Source organism: Antechinus flavipes, chromosome 2 (assembly GCF_016432865.1).
Source record: "Antechinus flavipes isolate AdamAnt ecotype Samford, QLD, Australia chromosome 2, AdamAnt_v2, whole genome shotgun sequence".
Lineage (NCBI taxonomy): Eukaryota > Metazoa > Chordata > Mammalia > Dasyuromorphia > Dasyuridae > Antechinus > Antechinus flavipes.
The window spans coordinates 406,528,101-406,545,922 of NC_067399.1; the positions used below are offsets into that span (position 1 = coordinate 406,528,101).

The 17,822-nt window shown below is 36.0% G+C and overlaps 1 protein-coding gene across 4 annotated transcripts in view; it reads left to right on the forward strand.

The window, feature by feature from the left end:
* SGCD (sarcoglycan delta) overlaps nucleotides 1–17,822 on the forward strand; it is a 739,981-nt gene that overhangs the window by 568,375 nt on the left and 153,784 nt on the right. For all 4 annotated transcript variants that reach the window (XM_051978786.1, XM_051978784.1, XM_051978787.1 and 1 more), the window contains exons 4-5: nucleotides 13,216–13,303; nucleotides 17,288–17,407. In XM_051978786.1, coding sequence (XP_051834746.1) covers nucleotides 13,216–13,303; nucleotides 17,288–17,407 — 208 coding nt within the window. The remainder of the gene's footprint in view (nucleotides 1–13,215; nucleotides 13,304–17,287; nucleotides 17,408–17,822) is intronic.

The window sequence follows — 17,822 nt, forward strand, 5'->3', positions numbered from 1 at the left end:
TCCCCATCCCGAGAAGTATCCAAGCAGAAATTGAATAAATACTATTTCCATGAAGGCAAGGACAATTTCAATTGCTTTTTCATTGGTTTTTAAAATACTAAAGCTGTCTTGAATATTGCTTTTCCTATACTTCGTATATAATAATCATTTGTTTAATAAAGGAATAGTGCAAATAGATTTTTTCCCTCTGGTATACAGTGAAACTAAGTGACCCCTAAAGACCCCTCCTACTTGATTATTTATTTATTTATTGTAAGGCCCAGAGTCACACAATTAGGAAGTGTTAAGTGTCCTACTGACTTCAGGGCTGATACTCTATCCTCTGTGACATCTAGCTGCCAGCCCCCCACACTTGTTTAACATTTAAAAAGATTCAGAGAAACCACCTCCTACTAATGGATTGAGTAAACCATACCTTTCCCAGGTAAGGTTAATCTTTATAGAAAAACTAGGAATAGTGGGAATTTCAAGCACTCTGACAGATTGGTTATTTTAACATCCCTGTGAATGAGAAGGCTGAAGTCAGCAATCCTCAAAAAACATTGCATATATAGCCACTAGTTCCTGTGCAAAGCACTCTACTCAGAAATACGGAAATAGCTAAAAATAAATGGAAGATATAATCTAGGACTTCAAGAGACTTGCAATCTCGCTTGACAGGTAAAATAAGTCCCACTCTGGGACGGTGATAAAATGGAACTCCACCATCACCTGATAGCAGGTTCAATTTTCTTGTTGGTGAGAGTTTTTTGTTGTTGTTGTTGTTTTATTTGGGGCAGGTTTTTTTTTTCATTTTTCAAACAGAGTTGTTTATTGAAAGCCAAAGGCTACTGCCAACCATCTTTCTCTACTAAGCCAGCTGCATTTTACCTGAAAGCAGTCAGCTGGAGAAATTAAAAGAGCATATGGTGGGCACTGTGGTACTGTTGTTTTTAAGCTCTGCATTAGTGATTCAGATCACAGATTGCATTCCTCCTCTGAGAAGTTCCCATTATCAAGCAAGAATTTCTCCCTCTAAGAAATGATTTTTGGTTACCAAAATTCCATGTTCCTCTTTTCTTCAAGAACAAAAACCTGGAACAAAAGAATCTCAGTAAAGAGGCAAAGAAAAAAATGTGAACAAACAACTCAGAAAAATGTAGATGGGGAAGGAGCATTGTGTGGGGGAAATTATTGACAAAGTCCTGGTTTGAAGAACAAAAATTAGAGGGGGCTGTAGCTTATGGAGGGAAAACAAATCCTTCAAGAATTGTGTGGGTTCTCAATGTGTTTAAGGTCATCAGTAAAACAGAATAGTAGGAACTAAAACCGGCTTCAGTACATTCCTTTCCTCCAACTTTCTAGGGGGTTTCTGACCTTTGTCATGAAAGGCATCTGTTTATTTGAACCTCTTTGAATGGTGGTCATATAAGAAAGGAGATAGGTTGGGCTTAAAGGTTCTTCCAGTGTTTGTAATTGAAAGGGACCTTGGGGGTCAATTAGTATAACCATTTCATTTTGCTGATGAGGCAACTAAAGCTCAGAGGTATTAAATTAAGTGGTCAAAGACACCTAGGTTTCAAGGAGCAAAACAGAAATTTGAACTGAGGACTTCATATTCAAAATCTAGTGCTCTTTTCACTTCAGAACAAATATTCAAAAGTCCTTGCTTCTTCTCTTCCTCATCCTGCACAAGTCTACAAGTGGGAGAAAATGCCTCTATTGTACAAATATCCATGCAGGGATTCATTTATAAAAATGACATTAATATCATATTAATAATCCATGCAACTCTATGAGATGACCCTTACTTATGTGATCTCTGCTAATGACGTGTAATCATTGCATAGTAATCTTATCTCCTCAAAAAGATTTTGAGAGTAGTAACTATGTCATTTACTGCACAATATTTTAAGATTGATTGAGTTCTATACCTTGATTTTTACATCAATAAAATAGACATAATAATATCTGTTTTTTCCCCATATCTACAAAATAGCTAAGCTCCCAGGACAGAATTCAACTTTTTTCTTTTCTTTTCTTTTTTTTTTTTTGGGGGGGGGGGGGGGGAAGGGAAGTTAATTCATAAGAGAGTTGAGGAAGCAATTCCAAACAGGGCATCTCACCTATTAAATCCACATTTGTTTACTAAAGTCTTCTATTGTAAAAATATTGAGTTTCTGTGATTTGCACTATACTGGTTAAGACTGTAGAGTTGGGGGAGGGGAGGAAGAGTGGGATGGAATCTATCTAATGTCCAGTCTTCTGGGAGATAGAAACATCACTAGGCTCGACCTGAAAGCTACTAGGCTAGTAAGCTTTATGTATGTTTGGACAGCAGTTTTAACATCTAATCTGAATGCTGAAAAAAGAAGAAATTGGAAGATAAAATCTGTTTTTTTTTATATACAAACTTACCTTTTGTAAAACATCACATTAGCACATGCCATATGCTAATGAATAAACACCATAGGGCGAAAAGGAAGAAAGAGCAAAAGAAGCCCTAGTGCCAGCTCTGTTACTGTGTGACCTTGAGTAATTCATTGTATCTATGTTTCCCAATCTGTTAAGTGAGAATCCTCATACTTGTCCTTCACAACAAGGGTATCTAAAGATCAAATGAGATAACAGAAATATGAACATACTTTTAAGTAGCATAAAAACCATTTTAAACATCAACAAACACCTGTTTTGGGTACTAAAAGAGATGCAAAGATAAATGAAGCCCAGTCCCTGCCTTTAAGGAGCTTAGAATTAGGAAGAATGATAAGGCACAAAAATAGGTCAATAAAAAACAAATTAGCAAATGATAATGATAGCAAGATATGAGGCACTAAAGATCAGATAAAAAAATTTCACTACCAGCTGTGAAAATAAGAATAAGTTTATGGAGGAGGCAAGAAGATCTCATTTTTTACATTTTAGAATGAAGTAGGATTGGGTAGAATCATTTAACACAATAGCTATATTCATGTTAATCTAAATTTAAGGTTGAAGAAATCATTTTATATATATTCATTATTTCAGAATAGTCTAGTAAATCTCTCTCTTGATAAAGGAAAATATCCTTGGGCAAAATAATAATCTATTTCTCTGTGTGTGTGGGTGGGGGTGTATAAGGGGATGGGGAGAGCAAGATAAACTTGTAACTTCATTAAACACATTAAAACTCCATGGAGAAAGAGAGTGAAGTAGAGTGGAGAAGATAGAGACCATCCAGAATTCAGAAAATTTGGGTCCAAGAACTGCCTCTAATTCATATTACTTTACTGGTTCTATGACCCTGCCAAAGTATGCAAGTTTATGTGTGTGCATATGAATGTATACAGCTTATATATAACTGCACACATATGCAGATAGATAGATAGATAGATAGATAGATAGATAGATAGATAGATAGATAGATAGATAGAGGCAACTAAGTGGATATAGTGGATAGAGTGCTGAGCCTGAAGTCAGGAAGACTCGTTTTCCTGAGTTTAAATCTGTCTTCAAACACTTATTAGCACTGTCAATCTGAGCACCCCTATTTGCCTTAGTTGGCTCATCTATAAAATGAGCTGGAGAAGGAAATGGCAAACCATTCTAGTTTCTTTGCCCAGAAAATTCCAAATGGGATCAAAAAGAGTTAGACATAACAAAATATATAGATAGACCAAACATTATCAGTTCTCATTATTGATTGACATCTTCTCTAAGTACTATTTTGTTTAATTTCTTTTAATGCATATATCTATATGGATATTTGTGAACATATGTATTTTAATGGAATATGACTATATTCTAACAGTATGCATTAAGGACATATGATTCTGTCAGTATGGGAAAATCTTTCCACACTACCCCTCCATAATTAGCATCTTTCAGTTTTACAGAGCTTACTGAGATCCATAGGTACTATGTATGTTCACAGTACTAGTAAGTGTTAAGAGTGGAACTTAAAGGAAGGTATTTATGAAATTGAGTCAAGTTGAACTGAGTTCAGAACTCTAAGTAACACATCCACTAAGTCTTGATAACTTTCTCTTTCTCTTTTCTCCATAACAACCTCTTGAAAATGAAATTTAAATTTGACATATTATCTCCATTATACTTCAGTGAATATATGGTCTAATGAATGTGGGTACATCTGTCAACAATTCTGTTCACAATGTATCTATATCTTCTTATTTTGTAAAACTCTTGTCTATGTCCTTTCATAAATTTGTTGTTAAAACAGGGCTCTTAAACCTCTTGAAATGTTATAGATACCAATGGAACATCCATGCTATCTATCATTTATCTCTTCTGTTGCTACCTGACATGCCTGATCCATCTCCTTTTTAATTTATTCCTTTATTTTATTTCCTTCCTTTGTTTTTCCTTTTCCTTTTCCATTTTTTTTCACATGAGGAAACTGAGGCCCTGAGATATGTAATTTGCTTGTGGTTACATAGTTAATGTAAGTTGAATAATGGATTGAAATCTGGGACTTTTCTGATTTCAAATCATTTTTCTTCCTCCATTCTTTCTTTCCTTCTTCCCTTACTTTATTCCTTCCTCCCTCCCTTCTTCCCTTCTTTTGTCTTTCCCTCCCTCTTTCATCCCTCACTCTGTTTCTTCCTCCCTTTTTTTTTCTTTTCCTCTGTCCTTTATTTCTTTGAAATGTGATGGATTTGAATCAAGAGATCCCTTGAGTCTCACTTCTGCTTTTTCTTACCTGTGTGATCTTCATCTCTCTGGGTCTCAGTTTCTTCATTTGTAAAATGAGTTACTTGAGCTTGATGGCCTTTGAAGTCTCTTCCAGGTCTAGAGCTCAGATGCCTTGATCCTCACAATTTTTCACTGAAAACAAACTTCTATTTCCTCACAGTCATTCAGTCTATATTTCAAAGAACCGAAATAGCGTTCTGAGATAATTCCCCCCTTCTCTTTCCCTTCTTTCTCCCCACATCTTCCTTTCATTCATTCCTTCAACAAGCTAGAATTAGGTACTAGTATGAGATGCTATATCAGGTGCTGGCAATACAAAGCACAAAGACAAAAACAAATCAGCTGCAATACATACAATAACTGAAATAATGTAAACGTAAAGAACAATGATATATCAAAACACCAAAAGTAAATATAACAAAATTATAAAGATCAAATTGCACCTGAATGAAGAGATGAGAACACATTCTCACACAACCCCTTTGTGTAAGCAAAAGATTTATCAAAAGAAAGGTGAAAATACTATGTTATGATCCACATTCAGTCCCCATAACCTCTTTCTGGATGCAGATGGCTCTATCACAAGTGCATTAGAATTGGCCTAAATCACTTCATTGTTGAAAAGAGCCACATCCAGCAGAATCCATCATTGCATAATCTTTGTTGTTGTTTTATACAATGTTCTCTTGGTTCTACTTCATTAGCATCAGTTCATATAAGTCTCACTAGGCCTTTCTGAAATCGTCTTGCTGGTCATTTTTTTATAGAACAATAATTGAATGATTAGTCTTACTGTGATTTCAGAAGACATTTTGAGTCATTGGACAGTTCTCTTCTTTAGTAGATGACTGAGGCCTCCTGGAAGAATTCTAATGAATTTGTTTAAGATTATTATTCACATTTCAAGAAACTGTTTTTTTTTTTTTTTTCCAACCATACAACTTTACTCTCTTTGCTTATGGAACTATCTTTATTAACAAAAGGAATTCTTTGAAAATGAAGCAGTTTCTAACAAATGAAAACACACACTCACATATACACACGTTTGCACGCATCTTTCCTCTTGCTTTATTACACTACTATTACTAATGCCTAGAATACACAAAGCTAAGATTCTATAATCCAACCCACATTGCTCTCTCCCATCTCTGCATTTCTCTTCATTTAGCCTGAAACCAGTCTATTGGCAGCCTCATAGTATCCAAAAATAAGTGAAGATGTTCTCTCTTTGGTAGAAAAAGCTGCCTTCAATCCTCTACACTTTATTCTATAGAAGACACTAAAGACCTTTTGTTCAGACCCGTTTACTCTTTATTTCTATAATTCTAATGGATTTGTTTTCCAGGTCTTAGTGGGAAAGAAAGAACAAATTAGAATAGGAAGGTATATGAACTCAATAAAAGAGACACAAGAAATATAAAAACACAGTAGCAAAAGGAAACAATTTAAGATAGGGTCAATTTATCATAGTCCTATATATCTCAGTAGCCTCTAGAAACATCACTCTCTTATTATTAAAGCAGTCTGGCATAATAGATAAATAGAAGACCAATTTAATGTCTTACCTTTAACACGTGCTATCTATGTGACCTGGGCAACTTACCTAACTATTGAATGACTGTAAATTTCAGAATAATTGCCCATCTGCATTGGAGGAGAGGAATTTGCTCACCAGGAATTCCTTATACTAATGAATCACAAGTTTAGAGTCTTTCCCTTCCCCAAAAAAATACATATCATTCATTATAAGTCTTCTCGATGATGATCCTCAATCAATAGAAAGAAATCTATTTTTAAACTCCTTGGCAAAGAAGAAAACAACATAAATATTTTGAAATTTTGAAAAATTTCAGAGTTAAGGATGGAGTTTGAACCTATGATTTCATCAGTATTAAGAATTTCTGGGAAAGAAAACTTTATCAGTACAGGTCAGTTCTTTCTGGATAACTTGTTTTCTTAGAGAGCTGTTTAGAACATTGTGTTTAGTAATTTGCCTAATATCATGCTGCCAGCTAATTATCAGAGGTTGTATTTGAACTCAAGATCAGCTCTGTACCAGTCACAAAGAAATTATTAACATTTTAAAATTTGGTCCTTAAAAGGACAATTTTCTGTTACATGGTAAATTCAAGAAAATATACTACTTCATTTCCAAACAATCTCATAAAAATGGAATGCTATAAAATATTGTCTCTGTTTCTCTCCTCTGCCCCCTTATTCCAGGTCTCTGAAGATACTGGAACAATTGTTTGCAGGGTTCCCTCCATTCAGGAAAATGCAGCTGCAGCAAAGTTAGTGTTGAATCAAAGTATGTGCCAGCAGAGGCTGCTTGCTTTCTCTTCTAACAGTATAGCTTTGCCTAAGGGGAGGCATCTGTGAGGGTTTGCCTTCAGATGTTTGCCTACAGGTAGGTTATTGAAAGTCAACTAGCATCAGAGCAATTTCTCCAGCGGCAGAAATTAACCTTCCCTAGCCCTAAAGGCACAGACAGATGATGACACTAAATGTTTCCTGATCAGAACACTGGGGGGAAAAGTTGGAGGGAGTAGGGATAGAGGTGGAGATGCAAGCTAGTGATACAGCTTCCTACATGAAGTGGGAAAGAAACTGTCTGAGACAAAGATGGGAATTGCCTTTCCTCCAGTTGTTACAATACTGCAAAGATACTGAAATCCATTTTGCTTGGTTTTTGTTTCACTAGATCAGTCTCTGAAGACAGAGCCAGACTGTGAAACGAAAAGTACATTTACCGAGCTGCAGTGGGTGGCTTTGCGTATCCATCATTTGTGCAAAGCTTTCTTCCTAGCGGACAAATCTATTGTTCAAATTGGAAACATAAACTCGCTTCGTAGCAAGATGATTTATTCATATTATTCCTTCGTCTCTAAGATGAGGACTTGGTGGAACAAACTAATGAGTTGAAGTACAAAATATATGAGAACATTAGAGTAATGTGGGCTAAACATCACAGGCTGCATTGTGTATTATTAGCCCTTTATTAAGGTGATGATGCTGTATTGATTCTATTTTCCTGGGTCTCAAAGCATTAGAACAATTAATGTCATACTATGTTATTGAGAAATAGTAATAAAAAGGAAAGGGTGTTTTTTTGTATTTTATCTCCTGATATAAATATTGAGCAAAGCAGTTATGAGCTTCCCATCTAGACATAATTCCTCTTCTGTAAGAGAGAAGAACTTCCAGAGCCCTGTGAATTATATTCAAGGCATGTGTTTGGCATTTGAAAACATCAGACTTTAAAAGAAGAGTGTATAGTGGCAGAGTTAGAAATACAAAAACATTGCAGAAACATAGTCAAACATGAAAGAGACTTGAGAACCCAGAAAATGTTAAAGTAGAATGGGGCTTAGATTGCAGAATGGGAGGACTGGAAATATAGAATGCAGACATGGAAGGCAATCTTAAAAAGTGTCAAAATTAGAAGGAGACTTCTACATAGAATGTCAGATCTGGGAGAGACCAAAAATGTAAAATGCAGAGCTAGAAGGGCTCTTGGAACACAGAATGATAGAGAGGGAGAGATTTTAGAACTTATAATTTCAGACCTACTCTAGAAGGGAACTTACAACAGTGATTATTAACCTTTTCCAGTAAAAAGATGCCTTTTTAACATTTTAAAAAAATTATTAATTAAAAAAAAGTTAATTTTTTTTAAAAAGTCAAACATTAAAAAAGTGATTATCAACCTTTTCTAGAAGGAAGATCCCTTTTTTAACATTTTAAAAAATTCTATATGATCATAGTTATACCATGAGTATGTGCTAATTGAGAAAATATATGATGACAAAAAACTTCTATAAATGTGGTACATTAATAAATGAATTTGTGATTTAAGACAGCTGGATGGCATAATAGATGGATAGAGTGCAAATAATGGAGATGAGATCAAATCTGATTTCAGACACTTACTGGTTCTAAAACTCTGGACAAATCAATTAATCATGTTTGCCTCAGTTTCACTTTTGTAAAATGAGTTGAAGAAAAAAATAGTCAAGAAAATCCCAAATGGGGTCATGGATAGTCAGAAAAAACTGAAATCATTCAACAACAGCCAACAATTTATTAATCACTATGCTATCTTACATTCATTTTTAAAATAACAATACAAATACATGAGACATTATTTAGTCTCCAGAGTCACATTTGTTTATTTATTATATTGGATCACAGTGCATACTTTATTGGAAATAAAGATGAAAATGACTATGCTTATTTTGCATATATACCCTTGTAATGACTCCATAGACCTCGGAAGTCCTAGGTCTGTGGGCTGGGAAGCACTGCATTGGAACATTGAAATGGAGTCAAAAGAAGCCATAATCATCTTATGGAACACTTTGACTTTGTATAAGAAAAAAACTAAAACCCAGAGAAGGGCATTGCCTTTCCCAATGTCACATGGTCAATTTGAGTGTCATAACTGGGATTAAACTCCAGGTCCTTGGCTCCCAGTCCAGGATTCTTTCTATTCTTTCTATTATACTATCTTGCCTCTTATAGCAGTTTAAAGATAGGATATGTGCATCTTATTCCTTTTAGAAGCTCTCTCTATATTTCAAAGCTAAGACTTCCTAAATTTTAATTCACAGCTTAAAATATTTTAATCTACTAAACACTTCCTGAAACAATGTGAGGTGAAGGGAGGTGGAATTTGTTTTAGCCTGAAAGTAATTTCCTAATGGACAGTTATGGAAATCTACACTAGTATTACATTAAATCCCTCTCCTCTTTCTCAGCACACTAATAAAAATATACTTTATTTCCCATTTTAAAAAAATATCCATGCTAACCTGAACTAGTGAAATATCTGACTTCTACGTCATAAAGAATAGGATGAGGGGCAGTTGCTGTCTACATCAGAAACATGTTTTATATATAATGTCCAAAAAAATAAACACTGAAAAAAGGTCAAACTCTGACTGGCCTTTATCTTACCAGAATTACCTAAGAAAAATTGGAATAACAATCACTGTGAAGTCCCATTGCTAGAAAACTTTAGTTTACTCTCAAAAATACTATATGGTAGAAAATGCAGGTATTTTAGTCCCAAGTCATAGATGTATAAACTGAGGCTTGTAAAGTGGAAGTGATTTATTCAAGATTATATGTATAGCAAGAAGAAGCACTGGGGTTCTAATGCAGGTCATCCAACTAGATTTCAAAGTGCTTAGAGGACCGGACCTGGAATCAGGAAAAGCTGAATTGAAATCCAGCCTCTGATCCTTACTAGCTCTGTGATCTAGGCAAGTCACTCTGCTTGACTTAAGTTTCCTCATCTGTAAAGTGTAAAGTAGTCATAACACCTACTTCCCAAGGTCGTCATGAGTATCAAATGAGATAATAATTCTAAAGCTTGTGGCATACTATAAGCCCTTTATAAATGTTAATATTGAAATTATTAACAACTCCAAATCCAGTGTTCTTCCCACTGTGACTCCGTGGTTGTAACAACAATTGCTACTCCTTAAAATGAGTCTTCCTTTCTGTGTCCTAACATCCAACACATACAGTTTGAGGATTTACCTATGCTGAAACTGCCTCCTCTCTATGCACTGTTGTCCCTATATCAGAAGAAATCAGTCCAAACCTTTGTTGCTTATCATCTCTTTGCAAAACTTGGTCCCTAAGGTAATTGTATGAGGGGGAAAAAACAAACAAATAAAAAGACAAAATTGCTGACTCTTTAAAGTCTTATACTGCCCTTGACAGACACAAGTGACCTGATGCTCTGTACTTGATTTTTAGAGTGGAAGGACTTCTGGATATCAAGGACCCATTAAATGCAAAGAGCCAGATTTCAGAACAGAAACATTGTTTCATAAAGCTATCAATCCTAGCCTGCATCAAGTCGCATATTGTAGGAATTACAGACTAACTCAATATTGCTCAAAAATAACCTCACAATAGGATCTTCCTCAATTGTGTTGACCTTTGGGGGAGTTACAAAAATGTAAGACTGCAGGATGATGGGATCTAGAGCTGGAAAAGACTTAAGAGGTCATTTAGTTTTTCTAGCCCTATTTCCCAGATGACATAATTATATAGAGTATCAATTAAATTCTCACAGTGTGTTAGGCACTCTATTAAGTGCTATAGATGCCAAAATAAGAAAAAGATAGTCCCTCTTCTCAAGAAGCTTATATTTTAATAGGAGAAGGCAAAACAAACAGGGGAAACTAAAAATAAGGGAAGAAAAGAAGGAAAAAAGGAAGGAAAGAAGGAAGGGCAAAGGGAAGAAGAGAGAGAAGGACAAAGGGAGGAAGGAAGGAAGGAAGGAAGGAAAGAAGGAAGGAAAGAAGGAAGGAAGGAAGGAAGGAAGGAAGGAAGGAAGGAAGGAAGGAAGGAAGGAAGGAAGGAAGGAAGGGAGGAAGGAAGGAAGGAAAGGGAAGAAAGAAGGAAGGAAGGAAGGAAGGAAGGAAGGAAGGAAGGAAGAAAAGAAAGAAAGAAGGAAAAGGAGGAAGGAAAGGGAGGAAGGAAAGGGAGGGAGGGAGGAAGGAAGGAAGGAAGGAAGGAAGGAAGGAGGAAGGAAGGAAGGAAGGAAGGAAGGAAGGAAGGAAGGAAGAAGGAAGGAAGGAAGGAAGGAAGGAAGGAAAGGGAAGAAAGAAAGGAAGGAAGGAAAGGGAGGAAAGAAAGGGAGAGAGGAAGGGAGGGAGAGGAAGCAATGAAGAAAGGAAAGAAAATTCAGATTTCTCTTATACCAAGTCTATTACTCTAACCACTATACCACTTAGATTTTTGTTTTGTTTTGTTTTGTTTTAATATGGGATGTTGGTAGAGAACAAATATCCTGGTGGGAGAAGGTGAATTAACCAGTCACCACTCACAGACATAAGGTCTAGAATAACTGACTCTGCCTTCATGGATATTTTGTTCTCCAATGAAATTATTTAAGGTAGGTAAAGGGATGAAAGTAACAATGAGAACTGGGTCACTCAATTCTAATTACTATCCTAAAGGGTAAGTAGTCTTTCCAGTTGAAGGAAACTTCTAGATATTCCAGAAACAAAAATGCTGGGTGATAGGATGATTACACAGTTGAGTTGGCTCAAAATCCTACACATCCTTTCTCAGCTTCTCTATTAAATCATTCAGGTCTTGTGGTGAGTGTCCTAGGTATTCTCAATTCCCTGAACTCAGAAAAAATCTGTTCTACTGGATGCCCCTGTCACTTAAATAACTATCCATGGCCAGACCAGATTCATACTAAAAGGGAAATAATCAGGATGATGCTGGAGCCAGCTTTAACCAGCTTCCAAAAAACAATTTTTAAATTTTCAGTGTGAGCATTTATATCTTGGAAATTGGCAAACAATATAAATTAGGAATTATCTTGATATAAAAAATGATGAAGAAAATGATAATAAATACCATTATTAAATGGTGTTATTTATACCATTATATATAAAAGATTTCAACTTAAAAGTCCTCTGTGTTTTTTAGATAGCCAGTTGTTAAAACTTTTATCATCATACTCTTGAATAAAAGGCATAGAAAGACAACTTTCTCCAACTTCATAGATATCTTTTTCTTTCATGAACTACTCATAATGTGTTCAATATAAGTTCATAGAAAGAATTCATTTCTCCCAATTTTGATATAGAGGTATTTACATGTAACTGCACATGTATGGTGTCCACTATCCTAAAATTATCTTATAATTTACAGGACTGGTTTTCTTTAGTTATGATGTCAGAGAGGAAAAATCATGTATTTTCCATGATACTCTTTTATGACATTTTATGTAAAATTTCTTGCTGTTTTGAGAGCTTGTCCTTTTAATGATTTCAAAGCAGGAAGGGTAAAATTACAAGTCCCAGAATATTTGTATCACATACCTCATATTGTTCAGTATATAACACATATAAGTCTTTTGTGGGTTACCTCAGTAATTAGCCACAAAAACAAAGTGTTGTATAATTGATAGAGTATAAACGAAGTCAAGACTTTGATTCTTACATTTTGCCTTTTACATTTTCTAGATGACTATAGGAAAATCACTTAGACTTTCCAGGTCTTTGTTTCCTTCTGTGCTAAATGATGGGGTTGAACTAGCTGTCCCCTAAGGTGCTCTTCAGTTCTAAACTATATGAGACTATGAGACTATAGAGTTAGCATGGGTGGAGATCTGTATTCTCCCCACAAAAAGTGTCCCATTCCGGAGACATATAACTTGGTAGATTTATCAATGCTTGATAGGTTCCAAAACCCTAAGGTGAGGTGTAAAAAGACTTACTCCAGAACCAACTCTACATAGATCAAGACTATAAGTGACTGTCAGCAAGCATTTGTCCTGTTTCTCTCATAGTGACAAAAGGGGAGGGGAGCAGGCAATTTGATATCAGGCTATAGACCTGATACATTTTTAAAAGTTGGGAATGTTTCCCAGTCTACTTTTCCAAAGACATGGGAATATCAGTTTAACCCTGGGCTCTATCCATAGGCTATTTACAAACAAGAGCTGTTGTTTTCTAATGGGAAGCCTGGCACAATTTTTACATGTTTTCTCTTATGCTCTTATTATAGGGCAACCCACTGTACTTCAAATCTGCCAGAAATGTTACAGTGAATATACTCAATGACCAGACTAAAGTCCTTACTCAGCTTATCACAGGTAAGGAAGGAAGTGTGCGGTCGATCTATGGAAGAAACTGGGGCCAGGCCATCAAGCTGTACTGCTAAGAGTGAATTGTCTAAATCAAGTAGAGTATGTACTTTAGAATGGTTCCCTCTCCCTAGCCAATGACCACGTGACAGCTGTATAGAAAGAAGTAACTCCCTAGTATTTTCCATCATATTCCCAAAATGTAAACAGGGAATTGGATATTATTAGCAGTAACAATTGGACTAATAAAAACAGACCATGGGGTAATGGTAATCATGCCAAATGACAGGATCAGCTGGCTCATGCAATTTATACTCAGTAACAAGCTGGCAGCATTCTGCTAGGATGTAGTGGAAGGAAAGAAAGAAAAGAGAAGAAAACCACTTTGTTCTTTTAGGACAAAATCATACATCCAGGGAGAAAATTCCAACTGCTTGGTTTGGAAATCAGGCGAAAAACACACAGATGGACATTTCCATTTGGAGAAACCATTTGTCCTAATGTTCCAAAACCTTACTCTGATAGAAACATCTGGAATTAACACAAATTAACCCAAGCTACTGGGAAACAGTTTCCTTTCATTGGCTAAATGCTCCTCTACCACTGGAAGAAAAATCCATTACCATTCATCTTTTTATGCTTGGGACTAAAGTTTGGGAAAGGCACTGACTGCAGGTGGTTTGGAGTATGTTTTAAGGACGGGGTATATAAAACGTTCATACCCTCCATAGATTGAGGAACTGAGGGATTGGCAGAATTGCTGAATGGCAGAGCCTGTAATCCATAAACATGTTGTTTCTGTGTTAGATTGGATTGTCGGCCTCACTTATATAACATCTGGCTGGCAGTCACAATGCTAAATAATTAAATAAACAGCTTCAGTAAGCAGTGATTTAAGCGTGTGTGTGAAAATTGCCTCAAGGAGAGAAATAAATCCAAACTCTAGCTCTCAGATTCCCACATTTGAAAGGAGTTGTTTAGCCTGTTGATCATTTGCCACTTATTTGCAATGGAATATTTGGTTTCCTTGAGTGAGCCAGCTTTGATAAAGCTGGGACTACCCAAACCACTGTAGTTTAGCCAAACAAAGCCACCCATCTTCTCCTCTCTTCCTCCCTCCCTCCCTTCCCTCCTTCTCCTTCTCTCTCTCTCTCTCTCTCTCTCTCTCTCTCTCTCTCTCTCTCTCTCTCTCTCTCTCTCTCTTTCTCTCTTCCTTTTTCCCTCCCTCCTTCCCTCTTTTTCTTTCTCTATGTATCCCCTTTTCTCTCTCTCCCCCCTTCTCTTTCCATGCTTCCTTCTTTTTCTTGCCATTCTAGCACTCTGCTCCAGGTAAGGGTAGAAGTTAGAGATAGTTAATATTCAATTGAGCTCCACATTATACTTGTTGACCAAAAAGTCCATTTCCAGCATGAGTTTTTCTAATCTTCCAGGAAACTGATCTGGATCTGAATGAAAGCAAACAAATGAGCAAAATCCAAGCCTTCAGTGTGACCATAATTTCTTCCTCTATTATGTAGTGTACATAGAGAGCAGGCCAGAGGATCCTCATAAATAAGTCCTATGACTTTCCTATGATTATAAGATACCCCCTTATCTGAGACAGTGAGGTTATATAGTAAAAGCATTGAATTTGGAATCAGAGCTTCTGGAATCAGAAGCTCTAGAATCAGACCTTTCTTCTGAAGATTACTTCTTGTATACCTTAGACAAATCACCAACCTTTTCAAACCTCCCCTTTCCTTCTGTGAGATGAAATTATTGATCATTTGAACTAGAAAATTTCATTAGGCTCTCCCAACTTTCAAACTTGGTGAGCCTAGCCTATTAGATCACTACCTTCTTTTGAAGAGAAAGATTTGACCTGGCAGGCAAGAGAACATCAACAATCCCCAAACTACAAATATTTTATGCAAGTCAGTTATTCAGAACTTGGAAATACACATTTCCCCATAATATTGTAAATGACAAAGAAGTTGCCAGACTAGCTTACAATGACAAAATTTTAATTCAGAATACAGCTAAAATATCAAATCAATAGTATCTAAAATCTGGAATCCCTACCAAGCATTAAGGGCACCAGGTTTCCTTGGGCAAGGGGCTCAAGACACCAATTGTATAGGGGATGGTACTAGTGGTAAGGTAGTAGATAGCTGTTTTCCACAATGTTGACAAGTTGGGACCTGCAGATGAGAATAACACTTTCTTCCTTGATGAGATTCATTCTGGTGCTTAGTATGGAGCTCGTTAGGGATGCAGGCATGCATGTATTGGCCAACTTTACCTGCTTCCTTAGAATAACGATTTTCTAGTCTCAATGTGGGACTTAGACAGGGAGTTAACTTAGAGAACATTCTTTCTCTTGGGCATTCTTCCATTCTCTTTGCCTTTCCCTCTAGATTCCATCTTTAAAATTCCAGCCATGTTTAGATTAACTGGGGACGTTTGGCAGCTGTGAGTGAAGCAGACAAAAGGACAAGCCTTCCATATTATTGAGCCAGAAGCTACACTGCACGATCTCAACTGGAGCTGCCAAATGCTGAGCTTTAAACACCCAGATAGTGCTGGCTCTTGGTAAATTCTATTGTGTGCTCTGGGAAGCCCTTAAAAGGAAGATAACTTAATTGTGTCCTGTACTCTGAGTTCAGTGAAATAATTTAGGGTTTTTCTTCTCTGTGACTATCAGACAGGTCTGAAGTTAGGCAAGGCTTTGGGTTTAGAATTAGCTCAAGGGGTTTGTACCCAGAACAATATCTCTACAGGGATTAAACTTGTTCTTTGTGAGATTCAGGGACCAATCTTTTGCCCTCTGAATAAAATCGGTATAAGGAAGAAGCAGTATTAAATTCCTTTTACCCAAACTCCAGAATATCTAGGTAGTTATTTGTGTCTGTTTAGAGGGAAATGGGTATGGGAGTGGAACATTGGAGAAATCTATCATTGCAGTTTCTTTTGAGATCTGGAGATTTAAGAGTATGCCATTGTTTCTATAGTGATGGCAATGTAATTTAGTGTAATGTATACCCATACTGGGAATCCAGACCCCTAGGTTATAGGTGTTGCTCTATCACTAACTCATTCTGTTATGTTGGGCAAGTTAGTCTCCCTCTCTGGGCTTCACTTCTCTCCATCTTATACTTATTGGTCTAAGTACCCTCTATCTGTAAAATTACTTTGTTTTGCTTTTCTATTTCTATGCTATTTCATTTTTGCTCTGGTGGTTGACCCTGATCTTAAGTGACCCAAACTATACAAAGAGATAAGGAATGCAAAATGAACTCATATGGAGGAAGTGCTTTAGCAAGAGCCCTTCATTCTTCTATGCAGAGTTAGTCTTTTAGACAAAATAGATATTGGCTTCAGGTAACAGTAAGTCAGGGCAAATCCCTAAGTAGCTAATAATTCCCATATTTTGAATATTGCCCGTGTGGATAACTGGTATAAACTCTCTAAAGGAAGATGATGTATTATTCTCCAGTGTATTTATATTTCAGGACTTTTAACAGATTTGCATGACCTAAACTTTAAAGAGTAAAAAAAAAAAAAAAAAAAAAGATTTCTAAAGTGCCTTACTTTCAGTTCCTGGACTGAATCAGAAAATTTTAGGATTAGAGGAAATTTTAAATGATGGTTTTGTTCATCACTCTGTTGGTCAATTCATACCACATTCAAATCAACTAAAGAGAAAAATCTGTATTGTTTTTTAAAAACTCTAGGGAAGAGGTTACATAACTTTTCCCAGAAAACAAATTCAATGTTTAATATCCTGGGAATTAACTTACATCTGGACACAAATTTTTATTCAAACATATGAGATATGAATATAAAACATTGTAAATGTTTTTTGTGTGATTTGTAGGAATCATTACTTAATAAAGTTCACATTAACTTCCCAGATAACATCTTGCTTTTTTATTTATAATGAGAAAACAAGCTTATTTGATATGTAATCATAATTTCTTTTTCTTCTCTTTCTATTTCCCATGCACAATATAGGTCCCAAAGCAGTAGAAGCTTATGGAAAAAAATTTGAGGTGAAAACCGTTGATGGAAAATTGTTGTTTTCTGCAGATGACAATGAAGTGGTGGTTGGAGCAGAAAGATTAAGAGTCTTAGGTAAGGGATCTTTTCTTTGACTAAAATGATATGCTTTTTCTATACAAATTTCAAATAGAATGGATCAGAAGAGAGAGAAATGAAGAATTTAGGAAAAGGTGGGATTGAACTATCTCATTAAGGAAAGTCAAAGGAATTTCTACAGTACCAAGGTACCAGGCAACATTTTCTGGGTCAAGTGTGCAAAATGAGGAAGTACACTAGACAATTTGGTATAATGTAAAGGAAATTTATTCTGGAGTAATTGAACCCAGATTTTTACTCTTTTTGTGACCTTGGGCAATTCAAATTCCAATCTCTGAAACTTAATTTCCTCATCTGTTCAGTGAAATGGGTTGGTTGACATGATTGTCTAAGGTCTTGTTCATCGTTGTCCATACTGGGCCATGAATGATAGTTCAACATTCAACTAATA